Below are 10,697 nucleotides of genomic sequence, written 5' to 3'. Positions count from 1 at the left end.
AGGACAATGTATGATAGCATACAAATAGGGGTCACACAACTCCCTTTCAGGACAGCCCATTAACCTTTGAACCAAAGTTCCAGTGAGTTTCCACAAGTTCTAAAATTCATTAGTCAGCAGTCCGGAACAAACCAACTTGGGTTGCAATCTGGCAGCAATAGGTCAGAACCAGGAGATACTTGTTAAGACAAGAACACACAAATTTTCCTAGAGAGATCAAAATCCTTAGTAAAACAATATGGTAGGTGTTTTATTTTTTAATAACATATGGAGCACTCGCTCCCATATTTGTTTGGTCCTCACACCATAAATGATGGGGTTGAGCGATGGTGGGATAACCAAATAGAGGTTGGCAACAAGAATGTGAATATGGTGGGGTATGTTGTGTCCAAATCGGTGGCTGAGGAAAGAGAAGAGTGAGGGGATATAGAAAACACAGAGGACAGCAATATGGGAGCCACATGTGCTTAGGGCTTTTAGCCGTGCATTTTGGGATGGCAGATGGAAAACAGCGTGGAGTATATAAACATAAGAGATGCCAATAGGGACTGGGTCCAGGAGAAAAACAGAGACCACAAAGAGCCCATAAATACCATTGACACGGATGTTTCCACAAGACAGGTTTGCAATTCCCATGTGCTCACAGTAAGAATGAGGTATTATTACATGAGCCTGGCAAAAGGGTAGGTGGTAGATGAGATAGATCATGGGAAGGGTAAGCAAGACTGTAAAAATTACAATGTACAAAGTGATGCTCATGAGTACCTGGCACGTCAGGATGGCTGTGTAGTGGAGTGGAGCACAGATCGCCACATAACAGTCAAAGGCCATTGCTACCAGGACCCCAGCCTCTATGCCAGTGAAAGCATGGATCAGGAACATCTGGGCCACACAAGCTCCAAAGTTGATCTCATGAGCATTAAACCAGAAGATACCCAGCATACGGGGTACTGAGGTTGTTGAAAGGGCCAAATCAATTGTTGAAAGAATGACCAGGAAGTAGAACATGGGCTCTCTGAGGGTCTGGTCCATCTTGATGACCAGCAGAATTGTGACATTGCCCAGTAAAGCCACTATATAAATAAAGCAGAAAGGCAGGGAGATCCAGCCATGGACCTCTTCCAGACGTGGGATTACAATGAGGAAAAATGTGATCGGGTGAAAAGTGCTCCCATTGTGACATGTCATCCTGTCACTTCTTGAAGAAAGTGAATCTGGTTCTCTTGCTCCTGTCAACAGAAAAAGTGAAAGAGAGAGGGGGAGAGAGAGAGATCAGAGGGAGAATGATCTGTTTCATCAATTCCTAGCTCAGTGTGTCAGCACAGAGTTTATGTCATGTTTACTAGGTAAGTAGGCCTGTTAATGAATCACATGTATGGAGTCGTTCCCTCTAGCATTTAATATACCAGGCCAGAGTCATATTCAGTTTTTATTCTGCCTGCTGATTGATCTCTAATTCCAAATGTGAAGCTTTACAGCAAGCTCAGTGCAGAGTACCAATAATTAGACTGTGCCATTCACTTTGAAAGAGAATTGGATGTGATTCTATTTGGGGAAATATACTCTGGTAAGTGACTCTAGAAAAATCAAGACTACACATAAGAACAAGTTAATGCATTACAAAGGCATTCAAAACTGCCTTCAAGGGGTCCATAAGGAAAAATTATAGATATGGGTGTATAGGAGCTTGTACAATTCAAGCCTGAATTCTTCTGATTCCCCATTATTCACATAGAAACGTACATGCAAAAATTCTGACCCAAGCCCAGTAGCCTCTCACAGACATCAAATCAGATCATAAGAGACACAGCTACAAGTTCTCAGACAAATTACTGACCCCTTGAGATGCCTGGCCAGGAGCAGAGACAGCCATTGTTCATGAGTTACAGACTGCATGGAGTATCAGTTGGAGAAGGGGAGTGTTTTCTAGTGTCATTTACACTCTTCTCTTCTCTGTCCATAGCTTATCAGGTACTCTCAGAACAGCTGTTAATTTTACTTGAGCTAATTTTACCATTGCTGTTGAGCCAACACTTGCTTGGTTACTCCTCCTACCAGTTCAATACACTGGAAGTAGGTAGAAAAATCTGAAAGCCTAAGATCATTTTGGTACTAGAGGATGTATTTTTGGTAGCTCTCTGGGATGTCAGTGTCTCAATAGAGAAGAATCTACCTCTGCAGTGAACTAAAGGTGTGGAGAAAGATACTTGAGAGATGCTTTCAAAATACAGCAGAATGTTGAGCATCTTGTCATGTGTTTGGTGGCCATCTGTATGTCTGCCTTAGAGAAATGTCTGTTTAGGACTTCTGCCCATTTTTTGGGGGGTTTGTTGTTTTGATATTGAGCTATAAGAATTGTTTACATATTTTGGAGATTAATCCTATGTCAGTTGCTTCATTTACAAGTATTTTTCTCCCATTCTTCAGGCTGTCTTTTTGCTTGCTTATGGTTTCCTTTGCTGTGCAAAAGCTTTTCAGTTTAATTAGGGACCACTTGTTTATTTTTGTTTTTAATTGTCATAACTCTAGGAGGTAGGTCAAAAAAGATCTTGCTGGGGTTTATCACAAAGAGTTTCTGACTGTTTTCCTCTAAGAGTTTTTTAGTGTCCAGCCTTACATTTAAGTATTGAATCCATTTTGACTTTTTGTACATGGTGTTCAGTTCAGTTGCTCAGTCGTATCCGACTCTTTGCAACACCATGAATCGCAGCATGCCAGGCCTCCCTGTCCATCACCAACTCCTGGAGTTTACCCAAACTCATGTCCATCGAGTCAGTGATGCCATCCAGCCATCTCATCCTCAGTCGTCCCCTTCTCCTCCTGCCCCCAATCCCTCCCAGCATCAGGGTCTTTTCCAATGAGTCAACTCTTCGCATGAGGTGGCCAAAGTATTGGAGTTGGGGAATCTCTAATTTTATTCTTTTTACATGTAGTGCCCAATTTTCTCAACACCACTTATTGAAGAGACTGTCTTTTCTCCGCTGTATATTCTTGCCTCCTTTGTCATAGGTTAGGTGACCATAGTTGTGCGGGTTTATCTCTGGGCTTCCCAGTTTGTTCCATCGATCTATATTTCTGTTTCTGTGCCAGTACCATACTGTCCTGATTGAGAAATGCAAATCAAAACTACAATAAAATATCACCTCACACTGGTCAGAATGGCCACCATCAAAAAATCTACAAACAATAATGCTTAACAGGGTGTGGATAAAAGAGAACCTTCTTAAACTGTTCAAGTGGGAAGGAAATCCAAAAAAGAGGGGATATGTGTATGCATATGGCTCATTCACTTTGCTGTACAACAGGAACTGACACGGCAGTGTTAAAACAACTACACTTTTAAAAAATAAAGCTACAGAATGAATCAAACCACTCAAAATACTCAAAATGAGGTAAAGAAAGTTGCCCCAGGGTTGTGTTACAGCAGTTGTAATTCAAAATAAGGCATAGAGATCCTTCCTTTTTGTCCTTGTCATTGTTTAACCTTATTACATTCTTAGTTCATTCTCTTGCGATATAGAAAACATACCATGGTGAAAAAGCCAAACTTTCCTTTTTTGTGAATTCAGTCTAACAGAGACAGAACTAGTGCTGCCAAATGCACTGACTCTTGTTTGTGATCTATAAACACATAAGCAAACTGGGCAATTAAAATGCCACTGTCCAGTAGAAAAATGATGGCCAAGGCCAAGGCCAAGGCTATGGAGTCCCTGTCGCTTATTTTGCAGCAACTCTAGGAGTCGGCCTTCAACAGAGGATCACCACTAGCTTCAATCCTTCCTACTGCCAGAGAAATATATCTTATGTAGTGTGATTGACAAGATGATATTTCATGACCTGGGTCTTTCTGAGCATTTTAAAGAATAAGCTTGAAAGTGAAAGTGAAGTCACTTAGCCGTGTCCGACTCTTTGTGACCCCATGGACTGTACCCCACCAGGTTCCTCCATCCATGGAATTTTCTAAGCAAGAGTACTGGAGTGGGTTGCCATTTCCTTCTCCAAAGAATGAACTTATCACCATTTAAAAACATATTATTTTTTCCTACCTAGTGCAGTCTGGCAACATGATCCATTCTCAGCCTGTTCTGCCCGTGTGTCTCTCCATTTACTAGAGAGATCTATTCACCAGAAATCAGCAGCTGATTCACCTTTTGCATGTGTGCCTGGGTCTTACGCACAGCGTCAAGCGGCACAATACTTACCCCTCATTCTGAACAGGGCATGGAGGGCACCTTTATATTAGAGATTGAGTATTCAAGAGATATTTCTAAGAAAACACTGCAACCTTGCGCAGAGCTCTGGGACTGAATCCTCAGGGACTGCTCACAAACTTCAAGATTCTACTCTAGAGGCCGAAAACTCCAAAGGATATAGAAGCAGACTGAAGTGTATGTAAATAAAAGTTAACAAGTGGAGATAAAACAGTTAGTTCATCTATACTTGACATATGTGAAAAGATATATGTTATTGTACCTTCATGTGAATGTGAATACATGGCCCAATTCTACCTGTTAATGACATTCTACACAGAGAATAAACTAATTTAATTTAAAATGTTTTTAAAAATATTAAGTTTTTTTTTTTTCTTTTGCTTTAGATTTTACTCTTTCTCTTCACTGATGGTTTGTTTTTTTCCAGTCGTGTCTGACTCTTTGTGACCCCGTGGACTGTAGCCTACCAGGCTTCTCTGTCCATGGGATTCTCTAGGCAAGAATACTGGAGTAGGTTACCATTTCCTTCTCCAGGGGATCTTCCTGACCCAGGGATCGAACCCAGGTCTCCCGCGTTGGAGGCAGACACTTTAACCTCTGAGCCACCAGTGAAGCCCCTCTAAGCCCAGAGCTAATGATTATACAACAAAACAACTCATCTTGCTCAAGGATATGTTTTTCCCTTAAACACTGTACCAATGATTATATAGCAGCAATGTATTTTCCCTTAAACACTGTACCAATGATTATATAGCAGCAATGTGTCCTGCTTGAGGACATGTTTCTCCTTCTTAAGAACCTTCTGAATAATCCTGTCATCTTAAAGTGTATGTTGTGTGAATGGGTCTGGTAAGACCTTTACAATCTTGAGACATTCTTTTGATTTACTGTAATAGCCCACTGAAAAAGTATATAGCTCCTTTGCTAAGACTAGCAAGGGGGGCCCTCTCTGTCCCCCTTCTGATGTCTATGTTAGAAGCCTTCTCTGTCCTCTTTTATTTTAATAAAACTCTGCTACACAAAAGCTCTTGAGTGATCAAGTCTGGTCCCTGGTCCCAAAGCCAAATCTTCTTCTTCAGAGATCACGAATCTGACATCATATACCATAAGCTATAGTAACTACTGAGTTTCCCTGATTAGTCTTGACACAGATTAATCATTAGTTTTTCACACTGTTTTCTGTACATACTTTCCCTAGCACTATCCTCACAATTTCACATGTACAGAATTCTGAAATCCTACTAATTATAAATGCCTAAATTTCAATCCTAGATTTAGAGTGCTATTGTCTAAGTCATGGCCCTGTCACATAGTAGCCATGTCACTTTGAGTGACTTACATATTTCTACACCTCAGTTTCCCCAAAAGTAAAAAGGGACTCAAAATACTGCCTTCCTTCTTGAGAAAATTTGGGAATAAATTATAATTTTCTTGTACATTCAGAACACTATCATGTTCATTGTAAGTGGTCAATTATAGTTCATCTTATTATTATTATTATTTTATTTTAGCAACAAATTTAATTAAAATATAACTTATTTATAATATTAGCTTCTGGTATACAACATAATGATTCCATATTGCAAAATGGTCACCAGGATAAGTCCAATTATCATTTTTCTCTATACAAAGTTATTAAAATAATATTGACTATATTACCTTTCCAAGTGGTGTAATGGTAAAGAAACTTCCTGCCAATGGAGGAGACACAAGAGACACAGGTTTGATCTCTGGATCGGGAAGATCCCCTGGAGAAGGAAATGGCAACCCACTCCATTATTCTTGCCTGGAGAATTCCACGGCCAGAGGAGCCTGGTGGGCTTTGGTCCATGGGGTCCCAAAGAGTTGGACATAATTGAGTGACTAACACTTTCAGTTTCACCAATGTTGTAAATTATATTTCTGTAACTTACTTATTTTATAACTGGAAGTTTCTGCCTCACCATCTCCCTCATCTGTTTTACTCATCCCTTTATGCCATTTCTCTATGGCAACCACTTGTTTTTTCACTGCATCTATGAATCTGTTTCTGTTTTGTTTGTTCAATTATTTCATTTTTAAAAAATTCTACACATAAGTGAAATCATCTGTTACTTGTCTTTCTGTGCCGATTTGTTCAACTTAGCATGGTACCCACTAGGTCCATCTCTGTTGTCAAAAATGGCAAAAGTCCAGTCATTTTCATGACTGAGTAATTTTCCAATATAGGTGTATACCACATTCTCTTTATCCATCTATTAATGGGCACTTAGATGCTTCCATATCTTGGCTATTATAAATAATGCTGCAGTGGATATTAGGGTACACATATGTTTTTGCATTACTGTTTTTGCTTTCTTTGGGTAAATACCCAGAAGTGAAATTTCTGGATCATATGACAGTTGTAGTTTTAAGTTTTTGAGGATCTTCCACGTTGTTTTGAATAGTGGCTGCACCAATTTACAATTCTACCTGCGAGGGTTTCTTCTCCACATCTTTGTCAATACTTGTTGTTTGTAACCTTTTTGATGAGAGAATGTCTAACGGGTGTGAGTGATATTTCACTATGGTTTTGATTTGCATGTCCTTGATGATTAGTGATGTTGGCACCTTTTCGTACATCTGACTGCCATCTGTATGTCTCTTTTGGGTTTAAACTGACAAGAACAAGTCCATAGATATTATTCATGAAAAACTGATTAAGGAATCACTTCGAATTCTATACCCATTTTCCTTCTGAAATCTCTAAAGATATTAAATATTTTCTAATTTTCAGTTCAGTTCAGTCACTCAGTCGTGTCTGACTCTTTGCGACCCCATGAATCACAGCACACCAGGCCTCCCTATTTATCACCAACTCCCAGAGTTTACTCAAACTCATGTCCATCGAGTTGGTGATGCCATCCAGCCATTCAACCCTCTGTTGTCCCCTTCTCCCCCTGCCCCCAATCCCTCCCAGCATCAGAGTCTTTTCCAGTGAGCCAACTCCACATGAGGTGGCCAAAGTATTGGAGTTTCAGCTTTAGCATCAGTCCTTCCAATGAACACCCAGGACTGATTTCCTTTAGAATGGACTGGTTGGATCTCCTTGCAGTCCAAGGGACTCTCAAGAGTCTTCTCCAGCACCACAGTTCAAGAGCATCAATTATTCGGCACTCAGCCTTCTTCACAGTCCAACTCTCACATCCAGACATGACAACTGGAAAAAAACATAGCCTTAAGTAGATGGACTTTTGTTGGCAAAGTAGTGTCTCTGCTTTTTAATATGCTATCTAGATTGGTCATAACTTTCCTTCCAAGGAGTAAGTGTCTTTTAATTTCATGGCTGCTGTCCATCTGCAGTGATTTTGGAGCCCAGAAAACTAAAGTCTGACACTGTTTCCACTGTTTCCCCATCTATTTGCCATGAAGTGATGGGACCAGATGCCATGATCTTCGTTTTCTGAATATTGAGCTTTAAGCCAACTTTTTCACTCTCCTCTTTCACTTTCATCAGGAGGCTTTTTAGTTCCTCTTCACTTTCTGCCATAGTGGTAGGGTCATCTGAGGTTATGAAAGGTTGTTGCTGAATCGCACAAAGACGCCGGGATTTTTGGCCCCTGGAGGAGAAGAATTCAATCCAGGGCCAGAGACAAGGCTTGATCACTCAGAGCTTTTGTGTAATAAAGTTTTATTAAAGTATAAAGGAGATAGAGAAAGCTTCTGACATAGGCATCAGAAGGGGGCAGAAAGAGTACCCCCCTGCTAGTCTTCAGCTGGATGTTATATGGTCACCAGCAGTCTTTAATGAAAGAAAGGAATGTCTTAAACTCAAAATGGCACCAGGCCCCTCACCCATAAGATGCATTTGGGGATAATCTTGGCACCAAATGGTTCATCCTGGGCCTTAAAATGATTAACATGAATCTTGAAGGAAGGCAGATCACCATACAAATAGTTTCGTTTACATAGATTAGGGGAACAATATCTGAGTGTAACATACTGGTTGGTCAAGTAGGTTCTGAACAAAGAGGTGGAACCAACTTGAAGACAGAGTTTGGGGTAAATGCATAGTACATTAGCATAGCTTAAGATAAGCATCTCCATAAGAGAAACGCATTGGTTATCTCTGCTGCTGCTGCTGCTGCTAAGTCACTTCAGTCGTGTCCAACTCTGTGCAACCCCATAGATGGCAGCCCACCAGGCTCCCCCGTCCCTGGGATTCTCCAGGCAAGAACACTCTAGTGGGTTGCCATTTCCTTCTCCAATGCATGAAAGTGAAAAGTGAAAGTGAAGTCGCTCAGTCGAGTCTGACCCTTCGAGACCCCATGGACTGCAGCCTACCATGCTCCTCCTTCCATGGCATTTTCCAGGCAAGAGTACTGGAGTGGGTTGGCTATCTCTAGGTTTGAGAACAGTTAACTTCAGGTGAAACCAGGTGTCATTATGGCAACACAGTATTTTAGAGAAACCTCCTTTTAAATTTGTATAGAGAAGGAAAAAAAATACCAAGTTTGTTTCCTCCTGCTGCTTAAGGGAGATAAAAATGTCTGACACTTGCAGGCTATCTCCTCCCTTTGGAGACCCCTGACCTTCCTGCCTGTTACCCTCTCAGTTAGTGATATTTCTTCCAGCAATCTTGATTCCAGCTTGTGCTTCTTCCAGCCCAGCATTTCTCATGATGTACTCTGCATATAAGTTAAATAAGCATCATAACAATATACAGCCTTGACGTACTCCTTTTCCTTTTTGAACCAGTCTGTTGTTCCATGTCCAGTTCCAACTGTTGCTTCCTGACCTGCATGTAGGTTTCTCAAGAGGCAGATCAGGTGATCTGGTATTCCCATCTCTTTCAGAATTTTCCACAGTTTATTGTGATCCACACAGTCAAAGGCTTTGGCATAGTCAATAAAGCAGAAATAGATGTTTTTCTGGAAGTCTCTTGCTTTTTCGATGATCCAGCAGATGTTGGCAATTTGATCTCTGGTTCCTCTGCCTTTTCTAAAACCACCTTGAACATCTGGAAGTTCACGGTTCATGTATTGCTGAAGCATGTCTTGGAGAATTTTGAGCATTACTTTACTAGCATGTGAGATGAGTGCAATTGTGCCGTAGTTTGAGCATCCTTTTGCATTGCCTTTCTTTGGGATTGGAATGAAAACTGACCTTTTCCAGTCCTGTGGCCACTGCTGAGTTTTCCAAATTTGCTGGCATATTGAGTGCAGCACTTTCACAGCATCATTTCAGGATTTGAAATAGCTCCACTGGAATTCCATCACCTCCACTAGCTTTGCTCGTAGTGATACTTTCTAAGGCCCACTTGACTTCACATTCCAGGATGTCTGGCTCTAGGTGAGTGGTCACACCATCATGATTATCTGGGTCATAAAGATCTTTTTTTGTGCTACTCTTGCCAGTGCTGAATATCCAAACCTTAGCAAGAGACCAGTAATAAACCCCAATATGGCACCGTCTTCTAAGAAGACCAACCGTTTGGTGGCAACTTGGCTACACTAGACATTTATACTCTAAAAAGGGCAGCATTTCATTTAGATTGGACGTATTTTCTAAGCATGAGTTTGACTTTCCTTCCCATGGAGTCTCACTCATCATCCCAAGGACTATAGCATGCTCAATACATTGATACCCTGGAGAAGCTAGTGGGGGCTTCTTTCATAGCTCAGTAAAGAATCTGCCTGTGATGCAGGAGAACTGGGTTCGATTCCTGGGTAAGGAAAGTCCTCTGGAGAAGGAAATGGCAACCCACTCCAGTATTCTCACCTGGAGAATCTCATAGAGAGAGAAGCCTTGCAGGCTACAGTCCATGGGATCACAAGAGTCAGACACGTCTTAGCCACTAAACCACCACCACCACCACTCTGGAGAAGGAAATGGCACCCACTCCAGTATTCTTGCCTGGAGAATCCCATGGACAGAGGAACCTGGTGGACTTCAATCCATGGGGTTGCACAGAGTCAGACACAACTGAAGCGACTGAGAGCAGCAATACATTGATATAGAATTTGCATAATACCATATAGAAACAAGGGACCCATTTTACAACAAGAGGTGTTCAGTGAGTTACAGCAGTGGACACATGTCCATGAGATGCCTTGATTATATCTTATACTATTAAGCTGGCAAACTAATGAAGTGGTAGATTTACCTATTGTGTGTATGTCTTAGTTGTCAGCTTATAAATTGCTATCTACAATGATGCGTAAACCATCCAGGATACAGTACACACTCTAAATTATCAGTTATTCTAAAGAAAGAATATATGTTTCTGAGAAACAGAAGAGTAAATGTTTCCATTTACCACCATCTTACTATTTATTTTATAGTTAATTTGTTCTTTTCCCCTTTTCTACCTTTCCTATATTTCTAATGAATTGAATATTATTATGATTTAATATAACCACTTATTATTTATTACCTATACCTTTTTTAGCTGTATATATTAGTAACACCTTCAGAATTTTTCGTATACACCTTTAGCTTATCATTATCTACTTTCCTGTAATGTAT

The 10,697-nt window shown here is 40.7% G+C and overlaps 1 protein-coding gene across 1 annotated transcript; it reads right to left on the bottom strand.

Moving 5' to 3' along the window:
• On the bottom strand, nucleotides 226-1,188 carry LOC102168925 (olfactory receptor 52J3-like). The gene has a single exon (XM_005689929.2). The coding sequence runs from the start codon at nucleotides 1,186-1,188 to the stop codon at nucleotides 226-228; it is 963 nt and encodes a 320-aa protein (XP_005689986.2).

The sequence above is a fragment of the Capra hircus genome, chromosome 15 (genome assembly GCF_001704415.2).
Source record: "Capra hircus breed San Clemente chromosome 15, ASM170441v1, whole genome shotgun sequence".
Taxonomy (NCBI): Eukaryota; Metazoa; Chordata; class Mammalia; order Artiodactyla; family Bovidae; genus Capra; species Capra hircus.
This window is presented reverse-complemented; position numbering and strand designations above follow the sequence as displayed.